Genomic DNA, 23962 nt, shown 5'->3' on the forward strand with positions numbered 1-23962 from the left:
CCCTCTTCCCACAGCCCACCGTGGCCGACCTGCTGAACCTGGCCTGGTGGACCTCAGCAGCAGCCTGGTGAGTGCGCCTCGAGGGCTGTGCGCAGGGCTGGGACCTGCGTGGCAAGAGGGACGGTTGGGTGCTGGAGCATGTCCAGGGGAGGGCAGTAGAGCTGGGGAAAGGCCTGGAGAACAGATGTGGTGGGGAGAGGCTGAGGGAAACTGGGGTTGTGTAGCCTGGAGAGTAGAAAGACCTCATTGCCCTCTGCAGTGGCTTCAAAGGAGGCTGTGAAGAGGTGGGATCGATCTCTTCTGCAGAGCAACAAGTTGTAGGATGAGAGGGATGGCCTGGAGTTGTGCCAGGGGGAGTTTAGGTTGGATAAAATGTCTTTACTAAAAGGGTTGTGAAGCATTGGGACGGGCTGTCCAGGGAGGTGGTTGGGGTCAGCGTCCCTGGAAGCATCAAAGAGGCATGGATGTGGTGTTCGGGGGCACGTGTTGGCTTAGAGATGGATTTGGCAGCACTGGGTCAACAGTTGGACTTGATGACTTAAGGGATCTCTTCCAATCCGCATGATTCCCTGATTTAATGAGTGCCATCTGTGCCTCGTCCCATCCCTGGGGCACTGCTGGCTGACACCAGTGTGTCCCCAGGGCTGCTCAGCTCACACAGCCACGTTCCCATCTCCAGGTCCCTCTTCCAGCAGTTCCTCTACAGCCTCACCTACAGCAGCTGGTTCCAGACAGGTGAGAGCCACGTTGTTCCCAGGGCTGGGCGGGTGGGTGATGTGCCCCCACTGGGCACCCACGGCCACGGGGCACTGTGTTGGTGCAGAGGACGTCATGGCAGACGGCATGGAGGCGAGGGAGACGAGCTGCATCATGAAGCAGACGCAGTACTACTTCAGCACTGTCAACGCCACTTACAACGCCATCATCGACTGCGGGAACTGCTCGAGGTGGGTCGGTCCCCTGCATCCCGGCCGTGTCCCCAGGGGCTTTGGGGGGGGGATGGTGACACAAGGCCAACGCCACCCGTGCGTCCTCCAGGCTGTTCCACGCGCAGAGGCTGGCCAACACCAACCTGCTCTTCGTGGTGGCCGACAAGCCCCTGTGCAGCCAGTGCGAGTCCGTCAAGCTGCTGCAGGCTGAGGTCAGGGGTATCCTTTGGTGACATGGTGCCATCCCCGTAGGTGGCACAGGGACAAGGGGGAGAGGGGAGGGCAGGGCAGGGGGAGCTGCCTCATGGCCATGGGGCACCACGAGGACCTTGAAGTGCACCGTGTTCCCCTGCCACATTAGTCCCCATCATTTCCTTGACCCACGAAGCTCCCCCGAGAGACCCGAACCAGTGTGAGCTGGTGGACAGGCCCCGCTACCGGAAAGGCCCCCACATCTGCTTCGACTACAATGCAACAGTACGTGAGGGGCTGAGGTCCCATGGAGCCGAGGGGGGGGGGACTGAAAGGGATCAGAGCAGGGGGATCCCCCTGGAGGGCAGCAGGGCCTCGGGGTGCCCTCCTGGGGAGGGTGGAGACAGAGCATTGGGGGGACTCTCTGGGGGAGATCGGAGCCACAGGATTTCCCTCTGGGGGGATGCAGAGCCATAGGGTGCCTAAGGGAGGGGGCATCACCATGGGGGGCTCAGGGGAGCATCGTTACGGGGGGCCCAGGGGTGGGTCACAGCGTGTCCCCCTGCGGTGTGGTGTTGGCTCTGTGAGTGCCCCATGTCTGCTCTCCCTTTGCCCCCCCAGGAAGATACCTCAGACTGCGGCCGAGGGGCGTCCTTCACCCCCTCCCTCGGGGTCCTGCTCTCCCTGCAGTTGCTGCTCCTCTACGCCAGCACCAGCCGGCACCCGCTGCCCCCGGCCGCCTGCCTTTAACCCACGTCCGCCGCCCTCCTGTTCTCTTCAGCTTCCATCTCCATCCCCTTTCCAAGGCCCGGTGGGATGGGAGCAACCTCCCCCCACCGCCCCCCCGGCCTCGGGGCCGCGCTCCCCACGGCCGCATCCAAAGAAGAGCTGGGGTGTGGGCAGGGGCCCCCCAACCGGGACGGCGTCCGGCCCTCCTCCCCCTGGCCGCTTGGACTCCGAAAGCCCCCTCTGGCTGCCCCCCACCGCTGCAGCCCCCCCTCCCCCATCGCCTATTTTTTTAGCCTCAAGATTTTAAAGCAGATCTTTCTACATCTAGTTCAGCCTGGAGAACGACGGTGCGTGTTGTGTTGTCAGTGACAAAGACACGTGGGATGGAAGGGGGAAAAAATGACACACAAGAAGATGAAGGGGAGTTGTCCCGCCTGTCCTGCTCGGGGTGGGCACGGAGATGGCGGCCCTTGTGGTGCAGGAGGACAGCAGTGGCAGCGTCCCTGCGGCGCGGGGAGCCAGGCATCGCCTTCAGCGGGACCGGACCAAGCCCGTGGTCCCCACCCTCAGCTCATCCGCTCTCATTCATGTGTCTTGGGCACAGATATTGGGGTGAAAAGGAGAAAAAAAAAAGACAAAAAAAAGACAAAAATGGTATTATTATTTTTTTCTTTTCTGTTCTGCAGATCACTGTGAATCCTTCCCCATCCACCTGCCCCAGCTCTGCTTGGCCCCTCTGTCCTGCCCTGCACAGCAGCCAGCGGGACAGGGCAGGACAGCAGCCCCACATGGGACACTGTGTGTCTCCAGAAGGGACGTGCCATGTGTCCCAGCTGGGAAGCACCGAGTGTCCCCATGTGGGTAACGTGTCCTCAGACGGGAGGCGCTGTGCCCGCAGACGGGACGCACGGCGTGTCCCCAGAGGGGCCGTGCCACTTGTCCCCACACGGGATGTGCCATATGTCCCCAAACGGGACGTGCCGCCCGTCCCCAGCCCTGTGTCCCCGGCAGGGCCGTGCCAAGTGCCAGGTGCCGTCAGCTCCCTGCCGGCTGCCCCCAGCCCCGGCCCCACCGCCGTTTGGGGGGACGGGAGCGGGGCCAGCCGGGGGGGGCTGGGGAGGCTCCGATGAGCGCTGGGGTTAATTAATGGTCATTCTGCTTGTAGCTTTCTCAGTGTGTGTTTGGTTACTGTCTCTGGGAACCGTGTTTGAACAGATGGCTCTGTGTTACCGGGAGTGTGTGTACTGCTGTAGTCTAGTTAGGTGCTCCGCGAGAAACCGCCACTATACAGAACTATAAATATATACATATATAGTCTATTTTAAGTTAAAACCAAGAGCTGAAGGGGCGGCGCGGCCCCGGCCCCCTGCCCCACCAGCGCCGTGTCCGCCCCTCCCCCACCCCGAAAGCTTCTCTCCGCTCATTCGAAGGCTTTGGGTTTTTAATTGGTTGAATTTAATTTATTTTGAATTTCTTTGGGTTGGGTTTGTTGGGTTTTGGGTTTTTTTTTGTTTGTTTGTTTGTTTCCTTTTTTGTACAGAAGAGTCGGAAAACTTCCAAACCCACCAAAACACCAATTTGTAAGATATTGTGCGTGTGACTCCTTGTAAAATATTTTCAAATGGTTTATTACAGAGACTCAGTTATTAAATAATGTTCATATTTTCACTTCACAGGTGGTGGCTGCATCATTTCCCGGGGGGGGGCGGGGAGGGAGGAAGTTGGTTTGTTCCCTCTGGCCAGGCTGTACCGGGGGACGCGGTCGAGACACGGCTGGGCTCCCGCAGCCCACGGCCCCTACCCCAGGCTGCGCTGTCCCCGTGTCCCTTCATCCCTGCTGAGCTCGTCCCCACGCCCGTGTCCCCGAATGTCCCATGTCTGCCCCATGATCCCCCGGTGTCTCCGTCCCGTTGCCTTCCACCGTGCCCTCACACCCCCGTCCGTGTCCCACCGGATCCGTCCCCTGCACCACCAGCCCCACATCCCAGCTCCTGTCCCGCTCTATCCGTGCCCTCGGGACCCACGTCCTCTCCTTGTCAGCACCCCCGCGTTCCCTCCGTGTCCTCCCTGTCCTCGTCCCCTTCACGTCTGTTTCTCCGTGTCCGTCCCCTCGTGTCCATATCCCCCGTGTCCGTGTAGCTGCGCCCCGGGTCCGCGGTCCCTTTTACCCCGCTATCCGTGCCCGCAGTGTCCGTGTCCCGCTGCACGTTCTCTCCATCTCAGTGTCCCTCCTGCCCGTCACCCCACAGTCGCCCACCGCCCCGTGGCCGCGCTCCCCACGTGCTGCCGCTCACAGCTCCGCCTCCCGCCCCACGCCCCGCCCACCGCCCCGCTCGGCCCCGCCCCCAGCTGCAGACCACGCCCCCCCCGCTCTGTCCACGCCGCTGGCGCGCAGGCCCCGCCCCGCACGGCGCATGCGCGCGGCGCTGTTTGTCCGCGCCCGGCCCGGCCTGGCCTAGCGGCGCGGCCCGAGACGGGAACGAGCGGCCCGGGGTCGGAGCGCGGCGAGCGCGGGCGGGTCCGGCGGGGGAGCCGCGAGGGGGGCCCGGCGCCGCCCCTGCGGGGGTAGGCCCGGAGCTCGGGGCCCCGTCGGCCTCCTCCCCGCGGCGGGCCGGGCCCGAAGATGCGGCGGTACCTGCCGGTGGCCCGGCAGCACTGCGTGGCGGCGCTGGGCGGCACCAGCGTGGTGGTGAAGGCGGTGAGCGGCGCCGTGCTGCTGCTGTACGCGCTGTCCTTCGCGCTGGACACGGTGCACGGGCTGGCCGTGACGCCCGGCTTCCTGTTCCTGCCCCGCTGCTGGCTGTGGACGCTGCTGACGCACGGGCTGGTGGAGCGGCGGGCGGCCGGCGTGGCGCTCAGCCTGGGCGCGGTGGCGGCGGCGGGGCGGCTGCTGGAGCCGCGCTGGGGGGCGCTGGAGCTGCTGGTCTTCTTCGCCGTGGTCAACGCGTCCGTGGGGCTGCTGGGGGCCGCCGCCTACTTCCTCACCTACGCCGCCACCTTCCACGTGGCCTACCTGTTCGACGTGCACATCCACGGCGGGCTCGGCTTCCTGGCCGGCGTGCTGGTGGCCCTCAAGCAGACCGTGGGCGACAGCACCGTGCTGAGGGTGCCGCAGGTGCGGATGAAGGCCGTGCCCGTGCTGCTGCTCCTGCTGCTGGCCGCGCTGCGGCTCGCCGCCCTCATCGAGAGCCCCGCGCTGGCCTCCTACGGCTTCGGGCTGCTCTCCAGCTGGGTCTATCTCCGCTTCTACCAGCGGCACAGCCGGGGCCGCGGAGACATGTCCGACCACTTCGCCTTCGCCACGTTCTTCCCCGAGATCCTGCAGCCCGCCGTGGGGCTGGCGGCCAACCTGGTGCACGCGCTGCTGGTCAAGGCGCGGCTCTGCCGGAAGACGGTGAAGCGCTACGACGTGGGCGCCCCGTCCTCCATCACCATCAGCCTCCCGGGAACGGACCCGCAGGACGCCGAGAGGAGAAGGTACCGCCCGCCCCGCTCTGCTGGCACGCGTTGGCCGGCGCTGCTCTTTGCTTGGGGGGAGGTGAAGGCTCGGGGTGCTGAAGGGAGCCTTGTCCAGGGGTTCACCAGCTGGCACTTGCCTGTTGCCATCGTCCGCTCTCTGGTGAAGCGGTGGAAGTGCTGCTGGGGTGGGAGGACGCGGGAGGACACCACCCTCGCTTTGCAGAGGCAAAGTGCTGGGGATGAGTGGAAGGCCTGGGGAGGGATCAGGGAGCAGGAGACATGGCTCCTGTGGCTGTGCTGTCACCTGGCGCAGCAGGAGCCAATCGGCACCGTGACCCAGCCCTGCTGCATGTACAGCCGCTCTTCAGTCATGGGGCAAGGCACCTGCTCACTGTTCCTGTGCAGTTCCTAGAGCGGCCCCAACAGCGGCCAAATGCACCACGTGGAAAGGGGACTGTGCACCTTGGAGCAGAGGTGGCTCTGTTTGCCTTCATTGTTATCGGTGTAGCTCCTGCCTGAGCAGCACGGGCATGGCAGGGATGCTCGGTGCTGGGCATGACTCCTCCGCTGCTGCAGCAGGGCTGGTTGCAGCTGCTTATGGGGCAAGAGAAGCAGGGCAGAGCAGGTAACGCATTGCACGGTCCCCTCACAGCAGCCTTCCTCCACCTTTGTTCTGCAGGCAGCTGGCCCTGAAGGCGCTGAATGAGCGGCTGAAGCGCGTGGAAGACCAGACAGCCTGGCCCAGCATGGAGGACGAGGAGGAGGAGGTGGTGGTGAAGAGCGAAGCCCCACCGCTCCCTGAGGCCAGTGTGGCTGGGAAGGCAGCTGGCCATGAGAGCAGCCTGATCACCTTTGAGGACGCCCCGTCCCAGCCGTGAGCTGCAGCTGCTCTGCCCCATTCTCCCCACCCTGGCTCTGTGGGAGAGCGGCAGGTGCCCACGTGGGACACCACCTGCGAGGACGCTGCTGACCCAGGGGCAGGGGCTACCTCAGAGCCGCGGGGCTCTGCTTCTCGCTGCCTGCTGGTGTGGCTGGGGCTTCTCACGAGGAGGTGGATGCCTGTGCTGGGGGCTTCGTTCCAAAGGGAGACCTGGAACCGATCCGTACTGACCAGCTCTATTCCCTAAGGCCTCTGCACTCAGCCATGAAGGAACCTCACGACGCCCCGGGAGCAAAGTCATCAAGCAGCACCACGCTCTCTCGCTTCTCTGCACTCAGAACTTATTCTCCTTTATTGAGTTAGTTTTGTTCTTAATCTAAGGAACGGGAAGGCTCGTGGGTCTCTTTTCCAAATCCCCTGCCTGTTTCCACCTTCCCTCCACCCTTTAGGAGGTGGACAGAGCTCCCACACGGGGCCGGCGCCTGTTTGTTGGCTCTGCCACGAGCATGCAGAGCGGGGATCGGCCCTGACTCCCATGGCTTCGTCCTGTTGGTTCTCCTTTTTCTCCTGCTGCAGTGACTCCCCAGGAGGAGCCAGTGCCCTTGGCTGCTGCACCACTAATCCGTTTGTCAGATTATCCTAGAAGCTGGAATTAATTTTTACAGCGGGGCACTCGCTGCTTCCCCTGGCGCCAGGGTTCTCTCCTGCGGGTAGAAACTGGATCCCCCTCCTCTTCTGCTCCCTCTGTGTGGCTGGGCTGTCCTTGCGAGGGAGAGGCTGCTCCCGGAGCTCCTCAGCCTGGGCCCTGGGATGCAGCCCACGGTGGTGTTAGGAATTTATTTTTTTAAAGGACCACATGGGAAGGTTTTGTCAACTAGGAAAAACAGACATTTCAGTATCAATAAACAGTTCTTTGAAAGAGCGCTTGTCAAGTCCCTGCACCGCATAGTGGGGTATGGAACTGTGTGATGGGGGGGTATGGAGCTGTGTGATGGGGGGTTTCTCCCCAAAGCAGGGGGCTGCTCAGTGCTGGGGTGCTGTGCAGGCTCATGGTGCCAAAGGCCTGAACCAAGCACCTGCCTGTGGTCACTGCTATTTACAGCCACTTCTCTGTGGCTCCAAGGTGTCCCCTTCCCTATGCGGAGCCAGAAGCCCCCAGGGCAGTAAGGAGGCTGCACTGCACTGTAGCTGCCTGAATCTTTATTGAATAAAAGCTCTGGATACAGAGGACTTCCCCAGCTTGGGTGCTGCTCCCAGCTCTCCGGCCCTGCCAAGAGCATGATAGGGAGCAACCCTGGGGCCATCGCAATGTGGTCCACTGAGCCCCGCTCCATTGGGGCTGGAAAGGTGGCTGCTGCAGGAGGAGAGGAGCTGTGGTTCCTTCCAGGGTCACTGCTCCCTCCGCTCTGCTGAGGATGGGCACCCACGCAGGCGTCTGCTGAGGTTTCTCCTGCGTTCGTACCGTTTTCTGCACTCAGAGGGATGAACCAGGAGCCTGCAGGCTGCAAAACACCCCCTGGTGCCCGGCCGGCCGTAACCTTGCCACCGTTAGCCCCGTGGCACGGGGATTTGTGCGTGGATGGAAAGGAAGGGGGATGGAGCGGGAGTCCCCGGCACTCCCACTCCTCGCGCTGGGGACCGGCGGTGTCACCGGAGCTGTGACGCGTCCCCGCAGCCACCACGGTCCGTCCGGGACGAAGGAGCTGCAGAGCATCCCGGGCAGCGCTCAGTGCTGGCTCCGCTTGCGGTACAGGTAGGCGTTGCTCACCTGGTTCATCACCACCAGGCTGGTGAGCACGGGGCACAGCACGGCCAGGTACCAGGCGGCGCCCCGGGCTGCGGTGGTGAACCACAGCGAGCACATGCCCAGCATCAGGCTGGCGCAGCCCAGCAGGTAGCCCACCAGCCCGGCCGTGGCGTGGTACAGCCGCAGCTTGCCCGGCGTCCAGGCGCCCGCCAGCTTGGGGTAGAGCAGCAGCAGCCCGCCCAGGCTCTGCGCGGCGAAGTACAGCGCGGTCAGCAGCCCGACGCGGCCGTGCCAGGTGCGCAGGTGCCCGGTGCCGTGCAGGTGCTTGTTGTAGGCCACCAGCCCCAGCCCCAGCGCCGCGCACAGCACCGCCAGCGCCTGCAGCGCCCAGTGCGCCCGCGCCTTGGCCTTGCGGGACAGCCCGCGCAGCGGAGAGGCCTCCGGCGAGAAGACGAGCAGCGCCTCGGTCATCAGCAGCGACACCTGCGGGCGGAGCGAGGAGCGTCGGCGGCGTCCGGGGGTCGCGGGGATCCGGGGATGCGACCCCGCGGCCCGGGACTCACCGCCAGCGCCATCAGCAGCGGGTGCCAGGAGAACAGGCCTGCAACGGAAGCGCCCGTCAGCGCGACCCCGGCGCCGCCCGCCGCCCCGCCCCCGCCGCCCCGCACTCACTGGAGCCGGGCCGCGCCAGCACGGCCACCCCGGCGGGCAGCCCCAGCGCCGCGGCGTGCGCGGCGACACCGGCGGCGGCGCGCAGCGAGCGGAACAGCCGCGACTCGCCCTCGGCCGACAGCGCCATGCTGGCGCCGGGACGCGGCGGGGGGAAGCGCGCGGCGATTGGACGGACGGGCCGCGGCTCCGCCCCGCCTCGCGCCCGCTGAGTGGACGACAGGGCTGTCGCTTAAGGGGAAGCCCCGCCCACGAGGGGGAGGGTTGAAGCGGGGCGCACGCGCGCTGAGGCCGGTCGGGTTCCGGAGCGGGGCCGCCATGGGGGGACGCATCCAGTGCGTGTTCTTCAGCGAGTTCCACCCCACGCTCGGGCCCAAAATCACGTACCAGGTGCGGGGCAGGAACGGCGGGACCGGGAGCGGTGCGTGGGGAGCGGGGGTGGGGGAGGGAGTGAGTGCGGCTGCGGGGAGAGCGGGCTGCGGGGAAACAGCGCCGGGGGCGGCGGGACCGGGCGGTAATAGTGCCGGGCAGTAACGGTACCGGGCGGTAATAGTGCCGGGCAGTATCGGTACCGGGCGGTAATAGTGCCGGGCAGTATCGGTACCGGGCGGTAATAGTGCCGGGCAGTATCGGTACCGGGCGGTAATAGTGCCGGGCAGTATCGGTACCGGGCAGTACCGGTACCGGGCAGTAGCGGTACCGGGCGGTAATAGTGCCGGGCAGTAGCGGTACCGGGCAGTATCGGTGCCGGTCCCGTCGGTTCCTTGTCCCTTACCCCCTGTCCCGCAGGTGCCCGAGGACTTCATCTCGCGGGAGCTGTTCGACACGGTGCAGGTGTACGTGATCACGAAGCCCGAGCTGCAGAACAAGCTCATCACCGTGTGAGTGTCGCTATGAGGGCAGCGGGTGCCCCCGGGTGTCCCCCCCCGCGGCCCCATCACTGGGCACGGCCCCCCGTCCTCCCTCAGCACGGCCATGGAGAAGAAGCTGATCGGCTGCCCGGTGTGCATCGAGCACAAGAAGTACAGCCGCAACGCGCTGCTCTTCAACCTCGGCTTCGTTTGCGACGCTCGAGCCAAGGCCTGCGCGCTGGAGCCCATCGTCAAGAAGCTGGCCGGGTACCTGACCACGCTGGAGGTGCGTCGGCTGCGCGAGTGGGGAGGCTCAGGCCGAGCAGCAGGGAGAGCTGCCTTGCTTGTGTGCCTGCTGGTGGCCGCCCCTGGGGTGGTCAGACACGTGGAGCAGGTGCTCCTGAAGGGCCCTGAAAGCTGCGCTGTGCTTTTCTTGCTCCTCTCACTCCTCCTCCAGGAGGAGCTGGCTCAGTTTTCTCCCTTCTTTAGTTGGAAAGCGGTTTCATCTCTAATAAGGAGAGTAAACAAAAGCTGGTGCCTATTATGACCATCCTGCTGGAGGAGCTGAACGCCAAAGGAAAGTGCACCCTGCCCATAGGTGGGTACTAAGCAGCAAAGGGCAGAGCGGGGCTGGGGGGCTGCTGCTGCCCCCGGCACTTTGTCCTCACAGCCGGAGCCTGCCTGAGCCAGCCTGGCTCAGAGGGTGGAGTTTTGGGCACAAACTCCTTCACGTGGCTTCAAGATGTTCTGGGGCTACCGATGGCAACTCCAGCGGTGTCTGTGGGAGCTGAAGCTCATCTTCCCTCTAGATGAGTCAAACACCATCCACCTGAAGGTGATTGAGCAGCGGCCAGACCCGCAGATCGTGCAGGAGTACGACGTGCCCGTCTTCACCCAGAACAAGGATGACTTCTTCAACTCCCAGTGGGACCTCACCACGCAGCAGGTCTGTGCTTGGGTGGGAGCTGCCCCAGAGCTTCACGCAGTCCCCAGTGCTCCCCACTTTGCGTTGGGGCTGCAGGTGCCCCATTTGTGCAGCGTGCAGTGGGGTTTCGCAGGCAGCAGGCTGTCCGTGGACGGCTCGTTGTTTTACTGTTTCACTCCCCGTTACCTCCTGCCCCCCCCTCAGATCCTGCCGTACATCGATGGCTTTCGGCACGTTCAGAAGATTTCTGCTGAAGCGGACGTGGAGCTGAACCTGGTGCGCATCGCCGTGCAGAACCTCCTGTGAGTGCAGTCAGGGTGGTGGGGGCCGCCCACCGCAGGGACCCTCTGCTCCTCTCACCTTTCCCCTTGCCCTGCAGGTACTATGGGGTCGTCACGCTCGTCTCCATACTCCAGGTGAGCTGGTGGCCGTGCTGTGGGCAGGCTGTGCTGGGCGTGCCAGTCGACCCCCAGAGCCACGGTGAAGCCCAGCAGTTTGTCACTTGCTCCTCAGTACTCCAACGTGTACTGCACCACACCGAAGGTCCAGGACGTGGTGGATGACAAGTGCCTCCAGGAGGAGTGCCTGTCCTATGTCACCAAGCCAGGTGTGCTGCAGCTGTGCTATGCTCCCAAGGCTTGGGAACCTGGCCGTGGGGGCTGACAGCAGCACATCCCTGCAGGGCACAAGCGAGCCAGCCTGCGGGACGTCTTCCAGCTGTACTGCGGCCTCAGCCCCGGTACCACAGTGCGGGACCTCATCTCCCGCTACACCCTGCAGCTGCAGCGCGTGGATGAGAGGTGTGAGCCCGGCTGGTGGTGGGGGCAGGCGGGGGATGCTGAGGCAGGGGAGCGGGGGCTGCCTGAGGGCTCAGTGTCGCTCTCACCCCCAGGAGGCTCATCCAGTTCGGGCTGATGAAGGGGCTCATCCGGCGGCTGCAGAAGTACCCGGTGAAGGTGGCGCGGGACGAGCGCAGCCTCCCGGCCCGGCTCTACACAGGCTGCCACAGCTACGATGAGATCTGCTGCAAGACAGGTGGGTGAGCCGCCCTGCCTCGCCCCCTGCGAGCTCCCAAAGCCCGGGGTAGCAGCACACGGGGGCAGAGAAGCTTAGGGAGGTGTTGGGGCGGGGGGAGGAGCGGCACGCAGCCGCCGGCGACAAGCAGCCCGTTTTCACCCTAGGCATGAGTTACAAGGAGCTGGATGAGCGCCTGGAGAACGACCCCAACATCATCGTGTGCTGGAAGTGACGGAGCCGGCCCGGCCGGGGTGCGCGCCGCGTGTGTCCCCGCGTGTCCCCGCGTGTCCCCGTCTGCCCCCGCGTTACCGCAGCCTGCCGGCACTCCTCCGCGCCACCAGGGGGCGCCAGAGGCTCTTCCGCGCCGCACGGGGAGCGCCGGTGGCCCCTCCCGCCGGCGGCGCCGCCGTAGCCATAGCAACGCCACCGACGCCATGGCCGTCGCGGAGCCGTTGACTCCCGCCGAGGCCGAGGCGCTGGTGCAGGCCTTGCGGGGCACCGAGCTGCGGGACGCCGGCGGGAAGCGGTGCGGGGAGCGGGCACGGCTCGGGGGCGGCCACGTGGGGCCTGCAAGGGGAGAGGGGTGCGGGGGGATGTTTGAGATGTGCCGAACCCCCCCCCGAGGTGATGTGGGGGCTCCCCAGGGAATCTGGAGCGAGGAGGGGGCCGGGCTGGGAGGGGCTGAAGGTACGGAGGGCGGTAAGGAGGAGTCGGGGGGCACAGGATGAGGAGCTGTACATTGGAGGTATCTCCAATGTGGGAGGTGGGTCTGGGGGCCTCCACGAGGCCTGCGATGGGGCTGAAGGGGGCTGTCATGTCGTGGCCGTGTGGATCGGGGCTGTACATGTGAGCCTTTCCCTCATGTTGGGGAGGGGGTTTTGTGCCCCCTGAGGGTCCGTGTGGGGCTTCAGGGTTTGCAGGGTGACCCGGCTGTCCTGCAGGTGGCTTCGGCAGCACGAGTGCGTGGAGAAGCTGAACATGCACGCCATCCTGAGTGCCTCTGCCGGGCAGGAGCAGCTCCTCGTCGAGCTGCTTGTCAGCCACTCCAAGGTGAGCACAGGGGGCAGCTGCCTGCCAAGCCAAGGCCTTGCTGCCCTGCCTCGTCTCTTGGCTTGGTCCTACACGGAGGGAAATGCACTGGTGGGCACCCCGCTTCCTCTTGGGCCGGGCTGCAGGAGCTGGGCTTCTCCCTGAGCGGTGCAAGCAGCCGTGATTTGCCCCTCACAAGCATCGTGGTCCTGACACTTCTCACTGGGTTTTTTCTCTGTGACAAAGCCATGAACATGCAGTCGGGAGGGACGGGCTGTGCCGCAGGTAGCGGGTGGGTGTGACAGAGGGACTTGTGCCAGGCTCTCAGCTTCCAGCCGCATCTGATTGTGGAATGAACTGTCAATGGTGAAGGATCTGCAGGTGAAGATGTCGGACTGGTGGCTCGCCATTGTTGCTTTGCAGAGAACATTAAAAGCCAAGCTGTGGTATTCCTGCCTCTTGGTCTCTGGTTCCTCCCTGGACAGTGTTTGCCATGGCCTTTCTGATTGCAGCTCTGTCCCATACCTGGAAGGGCTCAGCCCCAGTGTGGCCTGGGCTGCGCAGGGATGTCTGGGGCCCTGGCTCTGCCTGGTCCTTTGGTGTGTCTTCCCCTTCATAACCCTTCATAACCCCAGTATCACTCCCTGCCCTCCTCTGCTCTCTGAGGCCAGAGACTCAGTTTCCGATGCCTTCCTCCTCAGGTCAACCCCAAAATCTGTGTAGTTGAACACAGGTGATAGAACTGCAGTTCTTCCTTCAGATGTGATTGTTGTATTGGGAACTGGCAGGTTTGCCTGAGCCCTTTGCTGTCACAGCTTTCCTGCTTGTGCACTGCAATGGAGATGTGTTGCTCTTCACTTGCTGTGCACGCAGCGTCTGCTGTGAAGGGAAGGCTTGAAAACTGGTCATGTAGGAAATACTTCCACGTGCCTCAGGAACAGAACAGCCATGGGGTGCTGGGCACCAGCCTGGCCCTCTGCCTCATGTGGGTCTGAAAGGCTGTGCTCCTGTCCAGATTCCTGTTCTCATCGGAGAGCTGATCTCAGCGGAGGTCTGGAAGCACAAGGTCTTTCCCGTGCTGTGCCGGCTGGAGGACTTCCACCCAAGCAGCACTTTCCCCATCTACGTGGTGGTGAGTGGAGGGTGTAGTGGGGACAGGAGCTGGGCATGCAGTCCTGGGGCAAGCAGCAAGGGCTGGCAGCAGAGCATTCAGCTGGTGCTCCGCCACGTGATGGCCTCAGCCATCCACTGGTGTTCCTCAGGAACCCTGGGAGCAGCAGTCCCTTGGGCCATTCCAGTCAGGAGAGCAATTCAGGAACTTTGCTTCTCTCTGGAGTGATGCTGTTCTGGAGCTAAGACAAATCTACCCCAAAGCTCAGGAGTTTTAGCCAGTTTTCAGTCCAGAGCAACATCCTGCTGGGGAAAGGTGGTGTTTTCCTTTGGCAGCTGTTCATCTGCAGCACTGCCACAGAGCAGCCTCACAGGTGCTCAGACTCAGGTCAAGCTGTCCATGCTGCCTTTTGGCCACAGCAGCAGCTTTCGAGGGAAGAGCCCCATGCTCCATTCCCTCTACCTGCCAGCTGCCTCCTGCTGTTTTCCCCCCTCAGCTGTATCACGAAGCCTCCATCATCAACCTCCTGGAGACGGTGTTTTTTCACAAGGTAAGCAATGTGTTCAGCTTGTTAGCATAAAGCTGTGCAGGCTATGGCGGACTGACTCAATCTCTGAGCCTCTTGTTATCCCAAAGGAGATCTGTGAGTCGGCAGAGGACAGCATTCTGGATTTAATTGATTACTGTCACCGAAAACTGACCCTGCTCGTGGCTCGAAGTGCCAGCAGACAGACGGCGACCCAGCAGGAGCTTCGTCCGGAGGAGCTGACCAGCCCTTCGTCCATGCAGGTGAGGAAAGTGCTGTGGCTTGCTGGGGACACGTGGCAGAGGCAATGGGCAGCCTTAGGAGGCACAGAGAACGCCTTGGCTGCAGCACCAGCACCTCCTGCCCTTCTCGTGGCAGCCTGGTGTTAGCAATGCTCTGTGCTTAGCTCATGCAGGCTGCCTGCTGCTTCCTCCACCCTGCAGCTGTGCTTCCTCCCTGTCCCATTGCAGTGCCAGCTTGAGGCTCCCTCAAGCAGTGAGCCCAGGCTGTTCCTGCTTGTGTGTACCAGGGAGCTGTGCTTGTGTTTCTGCTGTAGGAGCTTATTTTGCTTCTCGTCACCTAAATTTTTCTCCCAGAACTCTGCAGATTGTGAGGAGTGTCTGGAGAAATGGACTTAAAGCAATAGCCTGCATACTTGGCAGTGCTTCCTTCTGCATCCATCCTTTGCTGCCCAAGCACGTGTTCCTCTTCCAGAAAAGGGGAGGAAGTAAAGAGTTCCTGAGCACAATAGGGATTCTTTTTCCAGGAAATGTTTTCCCAGCTCGGGGCTGGGTGCTTCCAGTGTGTGCCTTCAGTGTGTGCCTTCAGTGTGTGCCTTCAGTGTGTGCCTTCAGTGTGTGCCTTCAGTGTGTGCTTCCAGTGTGTGCTTCCAGTGTGTGCTTCCAGTGTGTGCTTCCAGGTGACTCAGGGAAAAATGATCCTTTCAAGCTAGTAGGGCTCTAGAAAGCATCGGCTGCCCAAGGAGCCCGGCTTCCCCCGATACATCCCAGCCCCTCCTGACTTAACATACAGTGATTCCATGTCAGAAAGCAGCTTTTGCCTTCTCCTGTGCTGCGGAGCCTGTTGTCCTTTATGGCTGTGTGCTGTGGTGACCCTGGAGCAGCCCAAAGCGTGGACAGTCCCTGTGTTACAGCAGCAGAGATGAGGTCTGGCTACCAGCAGGAGCCATAGAGAAGCAGGGCTCTCCCCTCCCACAGCCTCACCTGTCTGCAGGACCACAAGACAGTACCAGAGATGATGCCTGTAAGGGACAGGGCAGGAGGGATGCACTAGAGCAGGCTGTAGGAACTGCTGTCCCTGCCCTGGCAAACAGGCAGTGCCGCTGCAGTCTAGATGAGGACTGGAGTTTGTTTTTCAGGGCTTTGGTTTCCTCCCCACTCTGTGGTTGCTGATGTGCAGCCAACAAGCTGCCTCTTTGTTGCTCTTGGGAAACAGGGCCTCAGATCCTAACTCTGCTTACCCCCTTCCACAGGAGCTACAGAAGCAGGCGGAGATGATGGAGTTTGAGATTTCCCTAAAAGCACTGTCTGTGCTGCGGTTCATCACTGACCAGGTGGGCAGGTAGGTGCCCAGGTATGACAGAACGTGCCCCGAGTGCTCTGTTAAGAGATTCTTGTGGATTCTCAGCCCAGCTCTGCTCCTGGGCCCCTCCTGCAGCTGGCTACAGCAGCAGTGGCACTGTCCTGGAGGGCAAACACAGCAATATTCCACCCTACTCTGTGGCACTCAGTGGGAAATGGAGCTGCTCTGACTGTCGTTTTTCTCCCATCTCTCCCAGTTGCCTCAGGGAGGGCTTGTTTTGCTATATACCTGTGAGCGCCATCTCACCCTTTCTGTTAACTCTCCAGTTTGCCCCTGAGTGCGCTGACACGGATGCTGAACACCCACAACCTGCCCTGCCTCCTCGTCGAGCTGGTGGAGCACTGCCCGTGGAGCTGCCATGAAGCAGGTGAGGATCGTGCCCTGTGCTGCCTTGCTGGGACCTGTACCTACTGATAGCTCTTCTGCAGGAGCCCTGGCAGCCCCACACCTCTGCAGCCAGGTGCATCCCCTCTTTCCTCCTTGCATCCCTCTGAGCAGCAGTGCGGTGGGAAATGGCCCAGTCCGCTGCAGGCCTGTGAGGGGAAAGAATCTCAGCAGGGGGTTCACAGTACGGGTAAGGGAGGAAGAGATGCTGGGAAGCACGTGGCTCCAGGCGTGCTGAGGAGCCCAGCTGGATGTGGGAGCTTTCCTTCCTCCAGCCAGGAAACGCATCCCTTCTCTCTGCATGCATGCTCAGAGTGTCAGAGGGAGCTTTGATCCGAGGTCCTGAGGGAGGGACTGGAAAGAAACCAGAGTGCAGAGGCATTTCCAGGCTGTGCAGATGCAGGGTTACATCCTCCTCCACTCCCCAGAGCAGCACAGTAGCTTGTTCTGTCACTTCTGTTATAGTTGTGCTACTTGTGGCTTTCACTGGCAGAGGTACCTCAGAGTGAGTTCTGGCTGCACTGACATTCCACATGTGTCTGCAGCAGCTCTGCTGCTATGGCATGGGTTCCCCCATCACCTACCAGTGTTCTTCAGTCTTGGCCAAGTACAGAGGGTGACATTACAGGGATCTTTCAGTTCCTGCCACAACCATACCACCTTAAGACGTGTTCTTAATGCTTTCTGTGCTCACTAGAATAGTGTCTCTGCACCAAGAAAGCTGCTGTGCCACGGGGCAGGCAGAAACAGAGGGGCTTGCCTGAGCCTGGGCGAGGAAGCGGATGAAGGGCAGCATCCAGCCCCTGAGCCCTGTTTCCTGGGGCAGCTCTGTCTCTCCCTGGAGCCCTGTGTTCTTTTGTCCCTCAGGCAAGTGCAAGAAGTTTGACAGTGGTGCGTGGCACGTGGTGCCCCCAGAGGACCAGATGAAGATGACTAAACTCGATGGGCAGGTGTGGCTTGCCCTCCTCAACCTCCTGCTCAGCCCCGAATGCCAGCAAAAGTACCACTTTGATGGCTTCAACAAGAGCCAGCTCCTGAAGGTGGGCTTCCTAGAGGATAGTGGTGTGAGAGCAGCATTGCACTGCTTGGTACTCCCAGTGAGTTGCTCTGTCAGTGCCCCACAGTCCCTGCTCACGATGTGCTCCTTGCCCAGTGCACACGCAGAGCCTTCGAGTCTCACAGCCCTGCTCTGGCTCCCTTGTCCTGACCTCTCCTTGTTTGCTCTTCCCCCACGTGCTGCAGCTCCGTGCGTTCCTGACGGACGTCCTGCTGGACCAGCTGCCCAACCTGGTGGAGATGCAGAGATTTCTGAGCCACCTGGCAGTGACAGACCCAGCTCCCCCAAGGAAGGATCTTGTTCTGGAGCAGGCATGTGGTGACTTCTTTCCTCTCTCCTGCTGCTCTCTTTTAAGCCTGGTCACTCCCCACCCCTTTTTCCTTCAGCAAAGCCCAGCTCTGGAGAAGTTGTGCCCCAGAAAGCAGCCAAGCAGCCATTCCACTGTGACAGCCCCGCTGCTGGAAACTGTGTGCAAAGAGAGGGCAGATCGCTGCCCCAGCTCAACATCTAACATGTCAGTGGGCAGGGCAGGCAGTGTGTGCGCTGGGCACCTCATGCAGGCTGCTACCCTTTGCATCTCTGCCTTTGGGCTTGCGTGGCTCCTGCCTGCACCAAGGACAGGCAGGGGGAGCCAGCTGGAGGCACTCACACAGGCTCCACTCTCTACCCATCAAGCAGTGAACTCACTCCTTGTCACGGAGCCAAATGGAGAAAAGTTCTTTTTCCATTTGACTTCTCTCAGAGCAGCCTCCTCCCCTTCCAGGCCTGGCTATTTTTGCTTGGCCGGGGCCATCAGTGCTGTTTGAAGCAGCATCCTCCTCTCCTCTCCACGCTCTGCTCTTGGCTGGCGCTCTCCCTCTCGCAGCACCCAGCCCTTCCCTTGGAGTTTGTATTCGGGGAAGTGACGGGTGGAAAAATCTGCTCAGACTCGTGGCTGCAGAGCTCTGGGTTCATGCTGCAGCTGTGGCTGGCACAGCGTGAGGATGGCAGGCTCTGCTTGTGAGCTGGGCTTTGTCTATTTCACGTAATGCTTGCTGCCTTGTTGGACAAGTGGCCCTGTTCCCTGTGTACCCACAAGCCCATCCTGCACTGCCTCTGCTCCCTGTGCCCCAGGCCAGCTGCCCTCCTGTCCCCTCTGCCTCCCCCACCAGGTGCCTGTCATCCGGGACCACATCCTCAAGAAGAACAAGGGCAAGTGGGAAGCCATCGCCAAGCACCAGGTGAAGCACGCCTTCAGCCCCACTGAGGAAGAGCTGAAGCTCCAGGCACACAGGTGAGGCCCCGCTCCGTGCCCACCGTCATCAGGGAGTGAGGGCTGGAGCTGTGGCAGCGTGCTGCTCGCTGCCTCTTCCCCGTGAGCAGCCCCCTCCCTCCCGTCCCACTGCAGGTGGGCGCAGACGTACAGCCTGGACATGCTGGAGGCCCTCGCCCCCGACAAACCCCGCTGCCGGGTGTGCGGTGCGGAGGCGGCCAAGCGGTGCTCTCGCTGCAGGAATGAGTGGTACTGCACACGGTAAGGGACCTGCAGCTCCTGCTGCCCCTCCGCTGAGCCTTACAGCAGCTTGAGGAGCGCTCCCTGCGCTGGGCGCATCCCCTGGCTCTGCGGAGCGGGCGCAGCCCTGATGTGCGGCTCCCCCCGCAGGGCGTGCCAGGTCCAGCACTGGCAGAAGCACCGCACTGCCTGCGACCTGCTGGCCCAGGCGCCGGGCGCTGCGGGCACACAGTGAGCAGGGCACGGCCTGATTCTCCTTAGAGCACTGCCCTGCAGCACCACGCAGGTGGGTTCACAGCCTCATGGGGCTCAGCCTCCCTGTCCCCCCCACACAACACCCCCACTCCTACTGCACCCCCCCGGAGCTCAGCTCCCCCTCCTGTCTCCTCTTTGAAGAAATAAACCACTTCCTCCCCTCCCTCACACCCAGCGAGAGGTTTGTGTGTGTTGCTTTTTACCCTATGAGGCAACAGGAAGCACGGAGAACTTGAAAAAGAGTGAACAAAGGTTGGAAACGGTGATCAGAATGGCCAGGCCTGCTGTCACCGAGGCATGGGCTCACACTCACATCAAGCTCCTCCAGGCAGCGGGACAAGAAGGGCTCAGCATCACCTCCCACTGTTCGAGCAGCAGGGCGGGAGGCAGAGGATGTGGTTAGCGTGGAGCTGAGCGAGCAGCCGTGCTCCTCGGGCTCTGTCAGCTGCTGACTGCAGAAAGGAACCATAGAATAGCCTGGGCTGGAAGGGACCTGCTGGGATCACCAGCTCCAAAGCCTGACCTCGTGCTACACCAAACATTAATGTCTGTGAGCAGACTGAGCTGCAGCAGCTTGGGGCTGTGAGCACTTCTGTAGGGGAAAAGGAATAGCCTGGGGGTGATTTTTTTGTTGCTTTTGTCTCTGCTTTCAGCTGAAGGGACTTCAGCACTGACGAGTCGATCCCCCGGCTGCCGTGTAGTCCCAGGGCACCCGGGAGGATGCCGGTGGAGTTACAGGGCACCGGAGCCGTGGGCGGGAGGACTCCCCATGCCGCAGTCCCCTGCGGGGCCGGGAGCTCGGCTCTGCTGCCTGCCGTGCTCTGGGAAGCGGTGTCGGCAGCAGCCGGGCCTTGGCGTTTTCTGGCGGAGCCGGCCGGGAGGATGGGGCCGTTCGCAGCCGTCCGGGCCCCGCGGTGCTCGTTTCCGTGGGGCGGAGGTGGGAAGGGGGGGGGCTTCTGTCCCCGCCCCGAGCTCGGGGCTGACCGCGGCCGTTCCAGGGCAGCCCCCGGCGGAGAAACTGAGGCAAGGAGCGGAGCTGCCCCGGGCTGCGGGGAACGGGGCCGGCCAGCGCCCCCCCACACCCTCCCTCCCGTCCCCGCCTCCAGCCCGCCCCGCCGGACGCAGCCAGCGGAGCCGCCGCCGCTCCATCGGCCCTCGCCGGGGCTCTGCCTCAGTTTCCCCCGCGGGGCGGCCGCCCCCTTTCCCGGCCCCCGCCCCGCCGCCGCCGCGCAGCGCCCCGCGCCATGGAGCTGATCGAGCTGCGGGAGCTGCAGCCCGAGCCGCGGCCGGGTCGGGGCCGCCTGGAGCGAACCAACGCGCTGCGCATCAGCCCGGCCCGCCGGCACGGCCCCGGAGCGCGGCCCGAGCCCAGGCCGGCGGCGGCACCGAGCACCGGGCATCGCTTCGAGCCCCGGCGCCGCGGGCTCCACACCTGGTGCGACCTCTGCGGGGACTTCGTCTGGGGAGGCGGCAGGAAGAGCCTCCAGTGCCGCCGTGAGTACCGCTCCCCGCGGCTGTCGGGCACGGCGTCCCGGAGCCGAGCATCCCCCCGGGCGTTGGGCATCTTCCCTGGGCGCTGGGTGTCCCGGTACCGTGCAGCCCACAGGCAATGGCTGTCCTGGGGCTGGGTGTCCCGGTACCGAGCATTCCCCTGGCACTGGGCATCCCGGTACCAAGCATCTTCCTGGGCACTGAGCATCCCAGCACAGAGCGTAGGGCATCCCTCCTCTGGCACCAGGCATCAGGTATTCTGGTATCAGACCCCACCACCCCGAGCATGGGGCATCCCTGTACCAGGTTAATACTACAAAGCTTGAGCATACTGATATGGAGCGTCCTCTCGGGTACCGGGTGTCCCAGGGCTGAGCCTCCTGGCACCAGACATACCCACCGGCCATCCTGACAGCAGCCCGGCTGTGGGCGCCCGGTACCAAACATTCCCTCAAGCACTGAGCATCCCAGTACCGAGCATCTCTGCCCAGGGCACCCCCGCTGGGTACCAGGCATCCCAGGCACTGAGCTCCCCAGTACTGAGCAGTCCCAGTATTGAACATCCACACAGAGCACGGGCATCTTAAGTACTGAGCATCCTGGTCCTTAGAGCCTGGTACCGAGCATTCCAGTACCAACCCCCCAGTACTGAGCTGAGCATCCCGGTACCATCCCCCTTGGTGTGGGTATCCTGGTACCAAGCACCTGCTCAGGCACCGGGCATCCCACTGCTGGGTACCCCCTCTGTGTGACCCACAGGGGACGTGGGCACCTCGGTACGGCCCAGCAGCGCCGGGTGCCATGCTGGGTGCTGTGGTACAGCGTGGGCACGTGGGCAGGTGGCACGGTCGGTGCGTGGGGTCTGCTGGGGCCGTTGTGCCCACGGTGTCCTCTGCCCCAGACTGCAGCTTCACCTGCCACTACCGCTGCCGGGCCCTGGTGCGGCTGGACTGCAGCGGCCCCCCAGACACCGGGGACGAGGACGATGGCAGCGAGCAGGAGCTGGAGAAGGACACGAATGTGGTACGGGACCGCGGGGGGAGCGGGGTGGACATGGAAGGAGGGGGGACAGCCCAGGCTGGGCCGTGCCAAGCCAAGGCGCGCCGTGCCGTGCCAGGAGAGGCCGTGCTATGCCATGCTACGGCACGCTGCGCCATGCTGTGCCACGCGGTGCTGTGCCATGCTGTGCCATGCCGTGCCGTGCCGTGCTATGCCTCGCCGTGCCGAGCTATGCCTCGCCGTGCCCGCAGCGGTCCTGGGAGCGCAGGGTGCGTGGCCCGGGTGAAATCACCGCCGGAAACGGGGCCGCACCGCCCCCGGCCCGCGTCAGGCCAACGGCCGCGGCGGGGCGGAGCCGGGCTGAGCCGGGCCGGGCAGCGGGAGAGCGGGAGAGAGCGGAGCCGGGCGGGGACTGCGCGAGGCACCGGGCCGGGACGGGACCGAAACCGGGACCGAGAGCGGGAAGCGGGACCGAATCGAGCCGGGACCTGAGCCGAGGAGCCGCGCTGAACCGCGCCGAGCCGAGCCGGGCGAAGCGGGCCGTGCGGAGCCGAGCCGGAGCGGGCGGGCTGGCGCGGGGCCGAGCGTGCCCCTGTGCCCGGGCCGGGGCTGCCGCAGCCGTGGCCGGGGTAGAGGGCGGCGGCGGCGGCGGGGCGGGGGCCGGCGGCTGCGGGGCGGCGGCGCTGGCGCTGCGCTGGGCCGGCGCGGGGGGCTCGGGGGGCAGCGCGGCCAGCAGCGGCTACTGCAGCCAGGAGGACTCCGACTCCGAGCCCGAGCTCTTCTACACCGCCCGCACCTCCTTCGGCCGCCGCCCGCGTCGCCGCCAGGTCGGTCCCGGGCCGGCCGTGACGTCGTGGGGCTGACGTCATGCGGGGGGCATGGAGCGTTTTTTTTTGGGTGGGGGAGGAGTTCGGGGGTACTCCTGCATGGGGGCATGCGTGGGAGCCAGCATGGCTTGCTATGGGGGCGAGCGTGGGGGGAGAGCGTGCTTTGCTGGGAGTGAGCTGCCCCCATCCCCGGGCAGGTCCAGCAACCCCCACCCGCGGCCCCGGCCGCTCCCAGCCCCACGGCACCGTGAGGACACGTGCGGCTGTGCGGCCCCACGCAAATAGCTATTAACAGATCCGGGCGGGCCGTCCCGAAGCCCAGGGCGTCCCCGTGGGGCTCCCAGCCTGCCCCGGTGCCGGGCTGGCGGCTGCCTCGGGGGCACCGCTGTGATCTGGAGCACTGGGAGGGGACACCGGCTGGGAGGAACGTGGGCTGCCATCGCCATCCGTCACCCCAATCTTCACGGCCTTTGGGCGGCCACCCCGGCTTTGGGGACAGGCACGAGGCCGTGGTGGCGGCCCGGCACTGGGCAACGCGACCCCGCACGGCCCGCGTTCAGCACGGCTGCCGCCCCGCAGGATGAGCCCAGCAGCTGGGAGACGGCGGAGCTGGACCCGGCACAAGTGGAGCAGCGCATCAAGGAGTACAACAGCCAGATCAACAGCAACCTCTTCATGAGCCTGGTACGGTACGGGGACGGGTGGAGGGGAGCGCAGCCCCGGCCCCGCTCAGCGCCCGCCGTCTCCCCGTGGCAGAACAAGGACGGCTCCTACACCGGCTTCATCAAGGTGCAGCTGAAGCTGGCGCGTCCCGTCTCCGTGCCGGTCGCCAAGCGGGGCCCCGGGGGGCGGCCGGCGCAGCGCACGGCGGCCGTGAAGCGCCGCACGTCGTTCTACCTGCCCCGCGGCACCGTCAAGCACCTGCACGTGCTCTCACACACCCGCGCCAGCGACGTGATCAGCGCGTTGCTCCGCAAGTTCACCGTGGTGGACGATCCCCGCAAGTTCGCCCTGTTCGAGAGGTGCGAGAAGGACGAGCAAGGTACGGCCCGGCAGCCCCGACACACCGACGGCCCTGGAGCACCGCCGTGCCCGCGGTGGCGGAGCTCTCGGCAGCCCCTCCGGCGGCGTCCGTTGCGTCCCCCACGGTCACGGTCCGCGTGGCTGCGGCGCTGTCCGCCGTTGCGGCACGTCCCCGATGGCGGCGGCGTCCTGCGGGGGCAGCGCCGATACCCCCAAGGGTGGCGGTGCCGTCCCGGTGCCATCCCGGTTCCCGTCTGCCCGCAGTGTACCTGCGCAAACTGGCGGACGAGGAGCGGCCGCTGCGGCTGCGGCTGCTGGCGGGACCCAGCGAGAAGGCGCTGAGCTTCGTGCTGAAGGAGAACGAGAGCGGCGAGGTGAACGTGAGTGTGGCGGGGGAGGCGCCGTGCCGTGCGGTGCCGTACCGTACCGTGCCGTACCGTACCGTGCCGTACCGTACCGTACCGTGCCGTGTGGTACCGTACCGTACCGTGCGGTGCGGTGGTGCCCCGTGCCAGCGCCGTGTCCCCGCAGTGGGACGCCTTCTCGCTGCCCGAGCTGCACAACTTCCTGCGCATCCTGCAGCGCGAGGAGGACGAGCAGATGCGCCGCGTCCGCCATCGCTACGCCCGCTGCCGCCGGGAGCTGCAGGCCGCGCTGGCCGCCCGCACGCCGGGCTGACGCCGACCGCACCGGCACGGCCGCCCGCCGGCGGGGGCACGTCGCCGGGAGCGCGGGGCGTCGCGCTTTGATCAATAAAGCGCTGGGAAA

The 23962-nt window shown here is 64.2% G+C and overlaps 6 protein-coding genes across 8 annotated transcripts in view; 5 read left to right on the forward strand and 1 right to left on the reverse strand.

Annotated features, from left to right (window-relative positions):
- Nucleotides 1-2502, forward strand: part of CACNA2D2 (calcium voltage-gated channel auxiliary subunit alpha2delta 2) — a 111423-nt gene extending 108921 nt beyond the window's left edge. For both annotated transcript variants that reach the window (XM_072347035.1, XM_072347034.1), the window contains 6 exons: nucleotides 15-67; nucleotides 680-735; nucleotides 824-947; nucleotides 1039-1148; nucleotides 1318-1406; nucleotides 1743-2502. In XM_072347035.1, coding sequence (XP_072203136.1) covers nucleotides 15-67; nucleotides 680-735; nucleotides 824-947; nucleotides 1039-1148; nucleotides 1318-1406; nucleotides 1743-1871 — 561 coding nt within the window. In that variant the 3' untranslated portion in view covers nucleotides 1872-2502. The remainder of the gene's footprint in view (nucleotides 1-14; nucleotides 68-679; nucleotides 736-823; nucleotides 948-1038; nucleotides 1149-1317; nucleotides 1407-1742) is intronic.
- A 1840-nt stretch (nucleotides 2503-4342) lies between these two features.
- Nucleotides 4343-7105, forward strand: TMEM115 (transmembrane protein 115). Its single transcript, XM_072347200.1, has 2 exons — nucleotides 4343-5327; nucleotides 5989-7105. Exons 1-2 carry the CDS (start codon nucleotides 4474-4476, stop codon nucleotides 6185-6187), a joined length of 1053 nt encoding a protein of 350 aa, XP_072203301.1. The 5' UTR covers nucleotides 4343-4473; the 3' UTR covers nucleotides 6188-7105.
- A 193-nt stretch (nucleotides 7106-7298) lies between these two features.
- Nucleotides 7299-8763, reverse strand: CYB561D2 (cytochrome b561 family member D2). The gene is made up of 3 exons (XM_072347349.1): nucleotides 8609-8763; nucleotides 8500-8537; nucleotides 7299-8419 (listed from the first exon to the last, which is right to left on the reverse strand). Exons 1-3 carry the CDS (start codon nucleotides 8733-8735, stop codon nucleotides 7916-7918), a joined length of 669 nt encoding a protein of 222 aa, XP_072203450.1. The 5' UTR covers nucleotides 8736-8763; the 3' UTR covers nucleotides 7299-7915.
- Nucleotides 8764-8872: 109 nt separating this feature from the next.
- On the forward strand, nucleotides 8873-12479 carry NPRL2 (NPR2 like, GATOR1 complex subunit). The gene is made up of 12 exons (XM_072347643.1): nucleotides 8873-8995; nucleotides 9395-9486; nucleotides 9574-9742; nucleotides 9946-10054; nucleotides 10266-10402; nucleotides 10586-10683; nucleotides 10761-10797; nucleotides 10895-10988; nucleotides 11064-11181; nucleotides 11274-11416; nucleotides 11563-11649; nucleotides 12340-12479. Exons 1-11 carry the CDS (start codon nucleotides 8924-8926, stop codon nucleotides 11628-11630), a joined length of 1137 nt encoding a protein of 378 aa, XP_072203744.1. The 5' UTR covers nucleotides 8873-8923; the 3' UTR covers nucleotides 11631-11649; nucleotides 12340-12479.
- ZMYND10 (zinc finger MYND-type containing 10) lies at nucleotides 11673-19027 on the forward strand. Its single transcript, XM_072347642.1, has 12 exons — nucleotides 11673-11924; nucleotides 12340-12448; nucleotides 13443-13559; nucleotides 14035-14088; nucleotides 14175-14327; nucleotides 15557-15645; nucleotides 15933-16033; nucleotides 16918-17090; nucleotides 17293-17418; nucleotides 18259-18380; nucleotides 18495-18620; nucleotides 18750-19027. The coding sequence occupies exons 1-12, from the start codon at nucleotides 11833-11835 to the stop codon at nucleotides 18832-18834; spliced, it is 1347 nt and encodes a 448-aa protein (XP_072203743.1). The 5' UTR covers nucleotides 11673-11832; the 3' UTR covers nucleotides 18835-19027.
- Nucleotides 19028-19888: 861 nt separating this feature from the next.
- RASSF1 (Ras association domain family member 1) lies at nucleotides 19889-23931 on the forward strand. 2 transcript variants are annotated; one of them, XM_072347271.1, is made up of 6 exons: nucleotides 19889-20348; nucleotides 21247-21368; nucleotides 22751-22855; nucleotides 22928-23213; nucleotides 23459-23574; nucleotides 23726-23931. In XM_072347271.1, exons 1-6 carry the CDS (start codon nucleotides 20099-20101, stop codon nucleotides 23870-23872), a joined length of 1026 nt encoding a protein of 341 aa, XP_072203372.1. In that variant the 5' UTR covers nucleotides 19889-20098; the 3' UTR covers nucleotides 23873-23931. The 2 variants fall into 2 exon arrangements, with proteins under 2 accessions (XP_072203372.1, XP_072203370.1); XM_072347269.1 differs by lacking the exons at nucleotides 19889-20348; nucleotides 21247-21368 and adding an exon at nucleotides 21398-22171.
- Nucleotides 23932-23962: the final 31 nt, after the last annotated feature.

The sequence above is a fragment of the Excalfactoria chinensis genome, chromosome 12, assembly GCF_039878825.1.
Source record: "Excalfactoria chinensis isolate bCotChi1 chromosome 12, bCotChi1.hap2, whole genome shotgun sequence".
In the NCBI taxonomy this organism is placed as follows: Eukaryota; Metazoa; Chordata; class Aves; order Galliformes; family Phasianidae; genus Excalfactoria; species Excalfactoria chinensis.